Source organism: Echinococcus granulosus, assembly GCF_000524195.1.
Source record: "Echinococcus granulosus chromosome Unknown EG_S00083, whole genome shotgun sequence".
In the NCBI taxonomy this organism is placed as follows: Eukaryota; Metazoa; Platyhelminthes; class Cestoda; order Cyclophyllidea; family Taeniidae; genus Echinococcus; species Echinococcus granulosus.
Window position 1 is genome coordinate 83,683 of NW_020170463.1, and position 15,045 is coordinate 98,727.

General features: G+C 41.7%; 2 protein-coding genes across 2 annotated transcripts; both read right to left on the reverse strand. All coding sequences in view use genetic code 11, as the record gives it.

The window, feature by feature from the left end:
* Positions 1-10,748: 10,748 nt before the first annotated feature.
* Positions 10,749-10,985, reverse strand: EGR_07644 (hypothetical protein; the record flags this gene model as incomplete). The annotated part of the gene is made up of 1 exon (XM_024496893.1): positions 10,749-10,985. One exon carries the CDS (start codon positions 10,983-10,985, stop codon positions 10,749-10,751), a length of 237 nt encoding a protein of 78 aa, XP_024348675.1.
* Positions 10,986-11,456: 471 nt separating this feature from the next.
* EGR_07645 (hypothetical protein) lies at positions 11,457-13,490 on the reverse strand (the record flags this gene model as incomplete). Its single annotated transcript, XM_024496894.1, has 3 exons — positions 11,457-11,531; positions 13,172-13,248; positions 13,388-13,490. The coding sequence occupies 3 exons, from the start codon at positions 13,488-13,490 to the stop codon at positions 11,457-11,459; spliced, it is 255 nt and encodes an 84-aa protein (XP_024348676.1).
* Between the last annotated feature and the right edge of the window lie 1,555 nt (positions 13,491-15,045).

Below are 15,045 nucleotides of genomic sequence, written 5' to 3' on the forward strand. Positions count from 1 at the left end.
TCAGGCAAAAAATGTCGAAAATACAAAGAAATATTTTTTCCGACATGACCTATTTTTAAATAGGTATCAAACACATCAGCCAATGTATACATTCACTGATGTCAGCAGCGGACCCAATTATGACATAAATATTATCAAATTAGTCATTGGACTTGACAGGTTTTGCATAGCGTGGTTACGATTGAAGGATATCACACCTAGAATTACAAGCTTTTATCGGCTTTGGAGGCTTGTCACATGAGAAGTAATGGCAGAGGCCAATGATGTTGTCTTAGGGAGAGACAAGACTAGCTGAAATTAGGTTATTAACGTCCAGTTATTCCATCATTTGTAACTACAGTGACCATTTCAACTAATCCTTAAAAGATCTTTGAACGTAATTATCTATTGACACTAACCATTTTTATTCAATCCTGTAGTCAATATAGCTTAAAATGTGGCAGACTTATTGTCGCATATGCGTAACGCTGAATCCATACAAGTTAAAATAATTAGTCCCTCTACATTAGCTTTTAGAATACATTTTTACTAAAAAAATGATTATCAAAGAGACAGAGCTTCAGCATTTAAGCTTCTGATGCTATTAACATATAGCAGATAGATATACCGTAAATACCCTTAGGTCAGGCTACTGTCCCATAGAGAGACCTCGTGTTTTACAATTTTTAACTTTGTTAGACAATTTGCTCCTTATATCAGTTGTCTTTTCCCACCCACGTATCGCCCGCCTTCACGCATTTGGTCACCTGCCATCATTAGGGACATTGGTCAAGTTGGAACCAGCATAACATTTACTTAATGCTTTTATGTGGGGTGACTACTTTTAGGGCGGAGGCTACATGATTAAAACATACATAATCGGGATGTTACCAATCCTTCCTCAGTAATGTTATTATAGGACCGAAATCATACAACCCAGACAGGGTAGAATAGGAAACTAACAGCCGCAGCTATCTGACATTCCTGCTTCGTAAGTAATTCCCGATCTATTTCCCTTCCCCTCATCGGCTATAGTCACACAATAACAGGCCTTCAGCATGCTACCAACCGCCATAAAGTCGTGACCATTCAGAATGCCCTAAAGACGTGTGAATTGAAACCTCCTGCTCCTCCAGCAGCAGTAGTTAGCCAGCGGTCACTTCGTCGCCAGAGTAAAATACTCTACAGGATTTCAGCCTCACGCTTTAATACTACTTCATAATTAACAGCTTGAAAAGACTTACAATTGCATTTGTGTGTGTGTGTGGGCAAATGTAATCAACTTGACTTTCTAAACGATACCTCGGACTGAAGTGTAATGATTATTTAATGGAGTGCAGCGTATTATATGCTCGTCTGAGAAAGAGTTTCGCCAGTGGATGGCCACGTGACGTAGCCACCAAAAGCTATTTGCTGGAAATAAAACAGACTTTTATTAAATCTAGTGAAGTACTAGTTATCTTCGTGCCTCAAAAAGCTGAACAACCTGCATTATACAATATTTGAGCAGCTGCGCAGTCTCAAAGGGAACAAAACTGAAGTTGACCCATTCAGGATAGCGCTTTCTCTTCTTGTTGTTAGCGCAAAAATTCTGTCGCTTTTGTTGCCAGTTGCCCATGTAGTCATTTTAGCCTCCCCTTTTATTTAGTAGAATAACCTTTTCTTTAATGAAATGTATAATAAGAGGAAAAACTTGTAAGTAGCAAGTGAGAGGATTGGATCAGCCTCGGTGATTGGGAAGGTGGCATTGAGCCGCGAGAAAGAAAAGGAGGGGAAAAAGGAAGAGAACTCACACTCTCCGCTTACTTCCTCTTGATTCAAGAGTCTTAACCGAATGGAAGACGGTGGAAAATGAAAGCTAGGAAGGCTATGACTTCAAGACAGAGGTGCGAATTTTGGAGATGGAATGACCCGTACAGTTACTTTGGCAGTTGCTTCAACCGGTGATTTGTTATCTTATTAAGCTTAACAACTGAGCAGGTTGTTGTTAACACGAAATGATCGAAGAGACACTCCTGAGTGGTCCATTACCAAAACCGAGAGTTAAACAAAAAATTGGGCTTAATGCACCAAGATCTTTTAATAAATCGTCAAATGTGATGGTAGGGAAAGGGGTGTGCTTCTTACTTTCGACGTGTGTAACTCGCCATGTCAGATTTAGCTCCTTATTTTTGTTTTAAAGTCATTAAAGTTACAAATACCCTAGAAGGATTCAAACAGACGCGTGGCATTAATATCCTTCGCGAAACATAACCAATATATGTACAATTTACGACACAACTATTGTGCTGTTTAGACCTAAACAGTTATTTGCGGGACAAAGCAGATAGAAAATAGTATATAAATAGGGCAACAAAGGCGATCATTACATCACGTATGTGTCCTTTTAAAAGAGTGGAAATGTCACAGCGATTAGAAAAGAATGGCTTCTTAAAGACTAATTGCAAATAATGGAAACATGTTTATTCAAGCATATTTACCTTAAACTTACCTATTCAGTCCACCTTCCACGCCACTTTGGCGACCGTTTCTACACCGTGACTATGGTCTGCCCATACCTTCAGAGAGGTACTGCTACCTCCATCCTTCTGCATCTAAGATGGTTCTTTAGTTCCCCTCAGCATTCGGTAACCATCGTCGTGTCATGACGGTTTCTTCACTGCTCCTCATCCAGTAGGCTTCTATGGCTTCTATAATTTCACAATCCTTCCTTAAGTACTGCAGTGGCCCAAATCTTCAAAATCTTTTTCCCTACTAGACCTATGCCAAGCCCAAGCATGACTGGTTGAATGCGTCCAAAAGAATTATCCCCTGTCACTAGTGACAGTCACTACGGTATTTTCGCCAGCCACACCAGACACCGATTGTGTGGATGAATGCACCTCCACTGCATTCCCACTGGCTAAAAATAAACCTCCACATTAAGATTGGGAAACGTTTAAGTGAAAAAAACAGACTGCAAGAATGGCATGAAAGATCAACAATTTAAGAGGAAAACAATTCCACCTAGTTTTGGCTAAACCTTTGACATCTTACTCAAGAAAGAATCAACAAAATGGGGGCAGTCAATCAGCCTCACTGATAACTCCCCTTAACTATGGAATGGCAAACGAAGCAATACTTAGATGCCAAAAGGTTAAAAAGTGGACCCCGCTTCGACCCGACATCATTGACTAATTGTCTTTTGTGGGGAAAACCATGACCTCTAGTTTAAATGATGAACTGAGGCAAGATTGTTGAGTCAGCATGACAGTTTAGCAAAGTGCATCCGTACACAGGAGGTCCCACATTTTTGGAAAGAAGGTGGAAGCACTCATATGGAAAGTCAGAAGGGAAATTAGATATGCTACTTAGCCACAATTAAGTAACGGTTTCTCAGGTACATATGAGCACAAAGAAGAGTAAAAGAAGGAACAGAAAGGCTTGAACATCATCCACCATACCGAAGTGTTAGTGAAACTCCCAGAGACTGACATGTTTGCACCCATATTGATTATCAGTTGATTGTGATGCTGCTAATATTTTTCTTTGTAATTTTGGAACCTCGGGACTTCTTTTCAGACGAAAGATGATACAACACTTGGACGGAAAATGTACGGTGGACGTGGAGAAGGACCTAAATACTACTGCCTCGGCCCAGAAGTCAGATCGCCCGCCTGAAGGAAAAACAAATAGTCGGAGCACAACATTGCCTTCCATTTAGAAGCTTCAATTTAATGCAAAACGGTGATTATCGGAACACATTTCTGGACTCTGTAGGAGTTAATTACATCCCAAACAGGAGCAGCGAAAATGTATCCATACCTGTGTAATGCTACTTTCAACTGAGTTATAAGTAGCATAGAAGCGTGTTGGGGTAAAAAGAAATTTTCTTCTTAAAGTTAGAGGAGTTATTGCTTTGCATCTCTGACTAATGACTCGCCAAGAACGGTGTGCTTAAGGTGAAGACCTCATGAAAATAAGATAGCTTCTTATGCTATGTAACAATAGTTCACGCATCGCCAACTCGTGGCATTACACATTTCCATAACTTCATGCTATAACACAAAACAAGCTAAGATTGGTAGACAAATTGAAATTTGTCTCGCTTTTGTGGTTCAAAGAGATTTTGTCGGTCACAAAATTTGTCTATTTAAATTCTAAACTAGTATTCAACTGAATATGCATCTAAACAGGCTCGTGTTAAATTGGCGGTTTATTTACAAATACTAAAATACTGTAATTATTTGTCTAAATCTCGGTTCCACTAACGAAAAGTTTCATAATTTCGCCACTGTAAATCAGTTTTGAGACCTGGTCTCTAAAACAGTCCAGCAGTCCCAAGTCCTGCCGTATGTACTACTGGGTGATAAAATCTAGCTGGACGGAAGCAGTGCATATGCTACCGGAGGGAGATTCTATGGGGGACGCTAGTGTAAGATCTGAAAATGATATCAGTATCCAACAGCTACCCTTTTCCCATATTCTGCAAGAAATATAGTAACAAATGAAGTGATACCAGCCACGAACCATCTAAAAGGTTATTTATGGAGCTGTCTACTCTACCTGAAAGGAGATATCACCTAAGTGAAGACTCGATACCTAAACCAGCCCTCCACTAGCTTGATGGGACACAGATGGATGAGGTTGGGTAGCACTGAAGTGGGAAGAAACGCAAAACCTTATCTCAAAGCAAGTAGGATAAACCGCATCCTTTGTTACGTAACTCCGCTTTTAAGCCAATATTCCTACGACTGGCGATGGAGACACGGAATAGCTTGCGCATTCAACTATCCATGCAATGCTGTTCCCATGCAGGAGGACAATTCAGATGCAGTAGAATTGACGACGGGATCAGCGATATTGCAACCACATATCTCCTCAGATGGTCGAAAACTTGGTGACTGACGTGGGTGACTGGTAGTCGTTTTTCTAATAGCACTGACTACGTTGTGGTGTCTGACGCACGTAGTTGATCAAGGCGAGCGCCGGAGACTGCATGTAAAAAGGGAGAGAGGCTACCTAGTACTTAGTTGTCTGCTTAACTCTCGTTTTTGTTGATGTTTCAGTTAGAATCGCTGCCAACCCATCCCTCCTTGGCGGACTGGACCTTTGGTCGTACCGGTTCCTCATGCCTGCCTTTAGGCTAACAATGCATATTCTGCCCGAATATTACGCATTCTTTTCTCTTCTAGGAATTTTCGGTGCGCATACTAGCCCAAATCTCTTATTCCTATACCATATTTAAAGCAGTTTACATAAATTGATTTCATAATTACACAATTCCTTCAGTTTTATTTAAATTCTTTTGCCTAATAAAGGGGTAATTTATCTAACCGCATGTTGTTTTAAGTGGCGACTTCAATTTCTGCCGGTTATAATTCTGTTGTGTGCTGCACAACATTTGCAGCATGATAGTATCCACCCAGCCACGCTATACGCTTTTAAAATATGTTCTGTGTATATTGTTCTATTACTTTCTCGGGGAAGAGCAGAGACACGACACTGATGGCTATGGCACTCCAATCTGCTGCAAATGAACATCCACCTTGATTTATGTCACTCAACACAACACGTTAATGTCGCGGTCGATGTGCGTCTGCGAAGACTCTTAACTAAGTGTTTACAAGTGTCCTCTGTCCTCTTCAATTATTTCCACCCCGTGATCCATTAGAAGGCCATTAACAGCTCATGCAAAATGAAACTTGAACAGCCAGGAAAAGTGCTTTGCGGATCTGCTCAGTAAGCCTATATGAAGGCGTAAGTTACGGGAAGAGGAGGCACCTCATACACGTCTCTGTTAGTTGAATGAATGGAACCCAGATGAGGAGACGGACAAATGGCTCGATAGTGCGGAGAACTGGAATCCGATTGACAAGGACGTGTGGGGTGGATGCGAAGCATTTGACTCCGTGAAACTACTTTAAGTCTTGTAGTTGATTAAGCAGCCTTTAGTTTGGGATAACAGCCTTACAGCTGGCAACTAAAACGATCTGTGTCTGAGTCTGGATTTTGGCCTGAGCTTGAGCAGCACGAAGTGAGTGCATTCGCCTCGCCTAATAGATGTCGTAAATAGGGCGTAACTGTGCGACAGAGACAGTGGAAGTGGGGAGATGCGTCTTTGCATAATCAAAGGATGCATCCAATGCCTTCCCATATAGGACAGTGTGGATTTACAGATGATAGTGTTGTGTGGGTGGTTTCTCAACAACCGTCTTCTTTGTGATTATCAAGGGAGGAAAATGAACTGGGGGTCGTCGCAACGACTCTGAAGAGAAGATTTAGGCTGTGTGCAGATTAGGCGTTTTGCTTATGTATGTGTGTTGAATTCCGTAGATGCTTCAGTCCCCATCCGCAGTTTGTGCTTCCACCTGCACCACGTCAAATGGGGAATACTGATTGCCTTCCAGTATTCCTATGGGTTAGTAATATGTTATTCCTCTACATTGCTTTGTTTCATTACAACTTGAGAAAAAAATGCTATATCTAGCTACTAAACAGAAGGTAAAATGATAAAAACTAACGGTTCTGCACAATGCTCGATTTCAAAGCTCATGATCACATTCACGTCTGTCGAATATTTCATGCTACTTGGAGGAATAGTTATTGTGATCAATTATGCCGGGGCAACGAGCGAAAAATGCAATGTAGCACTTTTTTACTGCAATCCTTTCACAACCAAATTCCAAATAAATCTATCATCCGAAAATTTTAGTCTTCTAAATTAACATTCCGTGGGAATTTTATGATAACTTGAACTACGTATGTGGATATGACCCACTTAACACCTGTTTTTTCTTCTTAATTCAATACTATGCTAATTTGTTTAAATAGGCTCATTTACGCGAGTATTTTTGTGGAATAAAACAAAAACCCATGGCTTAACTTAATCGAAATTTGTTTGAATCACTCATTAGTCCATTTGAATGGACACAAAATTTTGCGCATTTCGAGTTGTCTCTGTTTGGGAAGGACGTAGAATCGCAAGTCTACCTTAATGTCACATTAAACTGGAGCAGTACAAAAGGTTATTATTGCAGCGCCTCGAGCTTTCCCCACGGACGGAAGATGAGATAATGCTTCAGCATAACATGAATTATTGACTTGGAGTGGGCTGGAACCCTATCTGGTAAAGGGAAGGTTCGATAGCGGAGGCCCTACGCGGCCCTGTTATCACAATCGAGAGTTAAACAATCAAATAAATTATTGCGCATGTATTTAACTAACGAGCAGAAGGTCTATGTGGCTATTGGTCTGGACACAAAAGTCGTGCTGCGGAGTGGAGATGCAGTTTGTCAAGACCAAAGCGCCTGACCAAATAATAACTTACCTAAACTAAATAGTAGACCATTACATATCCATCAGAAATGTTTTATTTGTACTCATTTTCCCTACTCTTAGTTCTTTCTATTTTAGTCGAAATAAAATGCTCATTTTTTTGGCTTCTTAAGCACTGCATTGATTAGGCTACTCAAACAAACGAGGCGATCATGCAGAGGTGATCGCGTGTTCTGTAAGACCGCTAATGCTCGGAGCTGCAAAAGCCTCCAAACACGGTACGAAAATGGTGCCAACACATTCAGTGACTCGGTTATGGTAAAGTTGATTGAATGCTGCACACTTCGTAAAGGCGACTGTAGGTTTGTCAGCAATGAATCTCGGTCTCGCTTGGTCCACATCGCAGCACTCAATTCGACGGACATTCAGCCAGTGAGTGGAACGCCCAATCTTGAACGTCCGTTAAACGGAAAGGCAGCCGATTTGAAATTGTGCAAGGGGTTAGTTTTTCGGGAAGAAGGAACTCATTATAATGACTTTGGATTGTTAGCGTGCGCTGTATCCCGAGATGGTTCAGTTTGACGGGCAAATTTGCCTATGTCGAAGCTGGAATAGGCGTAAATTATGACAAGAGTTAAATGTTGTTTTAAATCATCGGTCTTCGTTCTTTTTCCTCAAGTAGGTAAATATCTCGCACGTCAGTCTAAACGTACCTCGTATCTCTGTACCAAACATCAATGCTTCCTAATATCCTCACAAGTGCAATATTATATCCTGTGGCCTATTAATAAACCCTTCTACCAATTACTCAAACTATTCTGGAAAGTATTGCCAAATTATGTGTTTTGATTTCAACAATACGTCCGAGTGCAAAATAATTGCTTCTTTTCAAATAATCGAATTGAGACGCATTTAAAATCAAATGGATGGTAGTCATTTAGGCCTACAATTAAATCGTCATTATTTGTTATTCACGAACAAAATTGTAATAATTCACCACGGTACTTTATCTCCTTTGCAGATGTATTTATCATATAATTCCTGAAGGAATTCAATGGCACAATATTTGGGTAGAGCAGCATTTGATGCCTGGAGAGACTTGACACTATATTAATCAAGACTGTGGCTACCTCTTTTTATGCATTGCCTTCTTAAGCTCCTCAATTTGTTGCCTTAGCCTGCTGCAAATGGCAAAAAGGAGAAGAAATGGGATGCAAGAGCCGACTTATGTAAACACAAATCCATCTGTCTTGGCAAGCACTCGCCCACTCTTTCCACAACCATCATTTTAGCGTTGAATTAGAGCATCTGCTAATATTAACATCTAAAAGTTAAACGTAGCTATCATGCACGAAAATGCCGCAATAAAACGATAAAATGTGGCTTTTTGGCAGGTCGCCACGTCTGCATTTGTTGGGAAGTGGGGATTGAGGAAAGAAAAAAGGTAGAGGCGCCTGCACAGTTCTTTTGCTGCTTTTGAGGCACCCCCTTTACACAAAGACACTTTGCAGACCGTTTTTAATCGAGACGTTAATTTATTTTTCTTCAAGTTTCTCCCTCTCCTTTTCCTCTACATTCTCCTTCTTCTTACCACTACTGCATTATCCAGTGCCATATGCCAACCACTCCTTATCAGTGTTGGCAATCGTCGTGAAATAGGCAATAGCAGCACCAGCAGAGAAGTAACTGCTGAAACACTTCTGGTCCCTCCTCAATGGCACACCTTAAGTCCGAATGCAGCTAGCTGCCTGCAGACATACATTAACGTCGAGTCTGTCAAAGTAAGCCCACAAGGAGATCTGCAGTAAACATAGCACTTATTAGTCAATTAGGCGGCGGTGGGTCGGTTAAACCACTCCCATGCTACTGCCCGATCTGCTAATTAGCCCAACAAAGAACAGGGGCAGAGACAAGTACAGGGGAGGCATCGCCAAACCCTCTCCAATGACCCTTGCATGAGTAGCAGAAACAATCGCATAATACAAGATTGGCCTTCACCACCTCATGTACTTGACTGCAAATTCACTTGCTTGGTGGTAAAATTGACGAGAGTGGGTGCCGAATTTCACGAGAAATCGGCTTCTTTCTCCCGGACAAGGCAATACACCAACATCTTATCAAATGCCTACAGGATATTTCAATCCAGTCCCCTTATGGCATCTTACATTTCCAAATAGGCACCTGAATTTTGTCTGGTTATTTTGGCAAAAATTAGATACAGGTGACAAAGTTGTTTTAGGATTGCTAAGAAGTTTGCCAAGCACAGTTCCAAAGATAGTTAAAGAACTTGACGATTGCAACGCAATTTCAACTCATCCATAATCATCAGGCCTCACGTACAACTGACCCATGAAATTCACACATGACCTTCTCATTTGAACTAGTGCGGTTCACCCGCACCTCAGCTACCATCTACGCCTTCCCCCCAGTTCCTACCATCATCCCTACTTTACCCACCTAATCTCACATAAGAAATCTTTTTCGCAGTAGCTTCTCCTCTCCTCATCGACTTATATCCTCCCCTCCACAATTATCAACTCCTACTTCTTCCCTTAGCAAACATTCACCATTTTCCTTTGAGTTAGTGATCGTGTATAATTTGACCACTCACATTCCGTTATGATCATTGCGTACTCTTTACCGCTACATTTCTCTCCACTCAAACTAGTGCTCTTCATTCGCACCTCAACAACTATCTGCCCTTTTTTCATAGCTGCTCCCACCAAAAGGTTTCTTCACCACCGCATTTCCATCCACTCACATCTGTCAATTCAGCATGTCCAAGTATTTACTCCACTGTCATCCCTTCACCAATCGCACCATTCGAATGGCTGGTCTTCACCTCAGACTGGTTGGCATTCAAGGGCAAATGATGGTGTATTGCCTCGTACTCGGATCGCATCATTCCCATCTGTGATCAAGTACAACTGCCGACCGAAACAAGCAATCACCTTATTAATAATCAGTGGACCAATAACACAGTTCATAGGAAAGCGAGGAAAAAGTGGCGGAGTCAATTAATTAGTTAAATAGTCAGTTAGGGAACCAGCTAAATCACAGGACGATAAATAATCTTGTTAATCAGAAATCAGTCAAACCGGGATTGGAGAGAGCAGCAGGAAGAAAAGAGATGTTGCAGATGCCTTGACATTCGTTTGGATTACTAAAATGAGAGAAGAGCAGGAGGTTGGAGTGAGTCCATAAGGGTGAGAAAGGTGTTAGAAAAGTGGACAGAAGAAAGGAAAGAATGCAAACTTACTGAAAGACGTGGAAGAGTCGAGGGCTGCTGGCTAGCGGCTAGGGGAAGAGATGTGCAGTAAATGAGGTTATAAGCACCGGTTCCCCTTCTCCCTATCATCTACCTATCTATCCATCTATCCACACGTCTATGTCAATACTCTTCACATCACCCATTCCCACACCCACCTAGCTATCCGCACTCCCATTCTGCAAGCATCCATTTGCTACACCACGTAGTTGCTCAAGAAGTGTCACTCGCCAAGGTCTTTGAGCTAAAGATCATGTGGTGCTGTTCCTCCGGCCCTATCTCCACTGCACCCACGTCCACATCCACATCGACGTCCATCTCCACAGTCGCAGCATAGATGGTTAAGAGTTGGTGTAATGTCAGTGGAGACACTGTTATTAACAATGACGGCGTGATAACTGTCACCTCTCCACCTGCTCATCCACATCCAATCACCGGATCTCAGCCAGATGATCAGGCAGGTCACACTTTGATACCTCATTGGCTAACTTAATGTCGTAGTCGACATTAAATCGTGCTCGATACTTCGAGTTGGTCACACCATCCTCCGACTGAAAGCCGCAGATGAGACTTAAGTGGGGAGGGAGCGAATGAGTGGAACTGCAAACGATTAACTGTGAGCAGAAGAAGCATAATGATGGCAAAAGAATGTAAAGGGAACTGTGATACCTATCAATGTTGTCAATGGAATGGTTGCGGAGGAGCGCTATTAGGTTAATTTATCCACCTTAGAATGCGCTCTTGCTTCCCGGACAATATTATCGTAATTATAGTGAATTTTTTAACCCGATTTTTTCGTTTTCTTCTGCGTTTATCTCTATTGTCCTGAAATTTTTAATGCGCCCTTTAACCATTTGAAGATGCATTTGTTTTCATTTCGCGTATTTTCACTTATTTCTTTTGACATTTTTTTATTTTACTTTATCCTGTGTCTTTACATTTTTTTTGTTATTTATTCAATCTTTTTTAAATCCACTTTCTCTCCTTCTGTATCCAGTGGTAATGCTTGTTTATTTTCATGTACTAACTAAATTTTTTATTTATATTTTATAAATCATATACATCTGCTACTAGAAATTGATATTTGTTTCAACAGATCATCACAATAATAACTTCTTTTAAGCCTTGGCTGCTGCACTCCCATGGTCACCAATTCCGTCGTTGGTAAAGAAGGGCCCTCGCCTCCAACAAAATTACTTAATCTGCAACCTCATGGACTCCTATCTCCCTACAGCAACACTTCCCTAGATTTATTTTTAGCCTTCACTTTGCAAATTTGGTTGGATATTAGTCCACCCCACTGCTGTGTTACATCTCTCCAGAACACTTGATCACTACTTGGATCCCTCCTATCTCCACTGCTCTCTCCTTAAAACCCTGCTACACCACCTTTCTAAATTATTCTCAAGTTTTCTAGTTTCTCACCTTACTACCTACCCAGTTCTCCAATGAACTGCTCCCTAAAAACATATTTCTCTTTTTAACTACGTCGCAACCCCTCTGGCTCCCTAGACCTATTGCAAAAACCGTAAAAAGGAGAGTTTCATACACAAGAGTTCACTTGGAATAAAGGTATGACTGCAGCCAGGTGGCTGCACACAACCTGAAAGCTTTACTTTCCCCCTACTCTTAACTGCTTCAGCTACCAAACTCACCAAAATCCAAGCTCCCTGACTAACTAACTCACATACCCAGTAATCAAGTCACCTACCTGCAGCCCACACAGATCTGGCTTCCTGGCTCGCTCACCGTGCAGCAATCTATTCCCGAATCCAATCTTACTCTCTATTTCTGAAGTTGGCTAGATCGCTACACACCAACCTCACTTCTTCTCCAATTCTAAAGACTCTAAATTTACCTAGTTCTTCAGCTGAGTCCCAGCCTCGCCACGTCTTTGAATTTCTGATTCCCCATCTCTCCAAAACCCAATTTCGGTGGCTATCTAACCGACCATTTATCCACTTCCCCAGTTGCTTATCTATCCAAGACTCTACTTTACGATCAAGACCACAAACGATCACAAACGTCCGTGATCTTCCAAAAATACCGCAGCTGTGAAGGGAAAGGTGCCGGCGTAACCACCTACCCAAATTGGGAAGGGACAATACGGAGAGGGTAGTCCATTACAATATAGCGCCATACTCCGAAGTTACCTCACCCTAAATGCACAAATTAAGAGGTCGATCAAACAAATTTTCTCACCAACAACCGCATTCACCCATGAATATTAGTTAATATGAAGTTGCAGTGATTGCCCATTACAATCAGTCTTTTCAGACACACCAAAATCTAAAAGTCCTCCAGAAGGCAAGCGCTTCTCACGTTAGGCAAGTCTAGGTAACCAAAACTGCTGGCCAGAGTAGGACCCCTAAAAAATTAACCAAGTTACCAACAGATCCTATTTCAACAGGAACGAGTGTAACGCCAACGCTGCAAAGCCCTGGAAACTGATCAAATTAGGCTATTTTCCACACTTAACACAGAAAAATCCTGTCAAGTGCAATATCTAATAATCAGATCTCTCGCATCCTGTATTTCTAATTTGCAGTTTCTCAAGGTGAATTAAAAACAGTGGAAAATTTTACTGATTCCTATCAATGGCGAATTTGATGGAAATTCTGTTTCACATTAGAAGTTTATAACTAAATAATCGGAACGCAACTTTACCCAAGCGCGGCAGCATGAAGAAAGCTCGGTGATGTAGTCAAATAAATACAAATACAAATATTTTAATACAATAAGGCCTTTCCATGGGTAATAATTTTTTTAGTAATAGCACCCTGAACAAAACAGCTGCCTTATTATGTTATATTGTGTACGATAAAGAAATGCATGTTTAGTATTTTGCGTTATGATTTCATTAAAAGAATTTTTTATTTTTACAACGCATTGTGTATTTTTGTTTATCATAAACCAAATATTCTAAACGTTTAACGCATATCTCCTTTTGACAGAGAATTAAAGTAGTATCTATCTGTCTACCCATTTACCTACCCACTTATCTCGCCAACGAATTATCTAACCATATGGGTACCTGCCCATCCATCTATCTAGCTGTAGCTTTACAGAAGACGATACGCCTTCACAGCTGGTTCTGATACGACTAATTACATGTATCAGAGGTTAGGTACACGTCACTTCCGTTGTCGTGACATTTGAAAGTGTTTGTGTAACTCTCGCTTTTGTTAACGGGCTACTTAGGAACACTATTGTGGCGTCCCGAGACCCCCTGAAGACGAAGGAAGACACAATACTCGGGCAGAATATATATATTTAGCACGGAGAAGGTGTCTGGGCTATTGGCATGGCCCAAAAGGCCAGTCCACCCAGCGAGGTACAAGGGGGCTAATTCAAAGTCCAAAAGTCGCGCCTCACCAAAACCGAGGGATAAACCACTATTGTATTGCATAGCCTCCCTCCTCTTTTGAGCGTCGTCCCCGGCGCTTCCACAGGTCAACCTCCCGCGTCAGCCATTACAACGTAGTCGGTGCAGTAAAGAAACACCCACGAGCCGACCGTGCCAGTCACCAAATTAGTGCGCAACTGAAAGGATACTTGACCTCAACGTCACTGGTCCCTCTTGGCGGCTTGACTGGATCTGGGGTTTCGTCCGGTTTAGGGATTTGATTCAGGACAAGGTACTGCGCCGGCCATCATGCTTGACCATAGATGGATGCAGGAACACTGGCCTAAAAGCAGATTTGAGTAAGGAAGTAGAAGATTTAAAACAGGTCCATGGGGGACGGTAGGGAAAATCCGTCATAAAACTTCCAGACAGTTCACGGCTAGTGTCGCTTCAGTTGTTAAGAGCTTTTCTGCAGAACACGGGACAGGGAGAGATGCCGAAGGTAGACGTCAACTTCAACCCTTCTATTAGGGGTCATCACCATTCTCCCGTCCGTAGCATATGTACTTCTTCCGCTCCACCAAGGCTTATCACACAGAAGTGGAAAATCAGGATACATGTCCTTTAAGATCGGGTTTGCTTTCCGCTGCCACCAATGTAGCGTCCCGAGACTCCCTGAAGACGAAAGAAGACACAATACTCGGGCAGAATATATATATTCAGCACGGAGAAGGTGTCTGGGCTATTGGCATGGCCCAAAAGGCCAGCCCACTTAGCGAGGTACAAGGGGGCTAATTCAAAGTCTAAAAGTCGCGCCTCACCAAAATTAAGGGATAAACCACTATTGTATTACACTAGCATAATGGAGCGATCTGACTTCTTGGCCTTGCCAACAACCCCCAAGCCCTTCTCTACATCTACGATACCTGTTCTGTTTGAACATGATGTCTTCTTGCCTCTTCAGGGAAGTCTCGGGGCGTCTCTTCGAGCATTTATTACTAAAAGTAACCTAATTAGTTGCTAAGCGTAACGAAATAATGAAATACCAGTTAATGAAAATGCCAGTGTAATTGTGCGAACTATTCAGCCCCAAAATTTGCACTTTTTTTGAGGGCATAGACTTCTATCTTTCTTTCCCCGTTGTATTTAATTTCGGGTAAGCCCTTGGATTAAGAAGGAATTAGAGTTTGTCTTT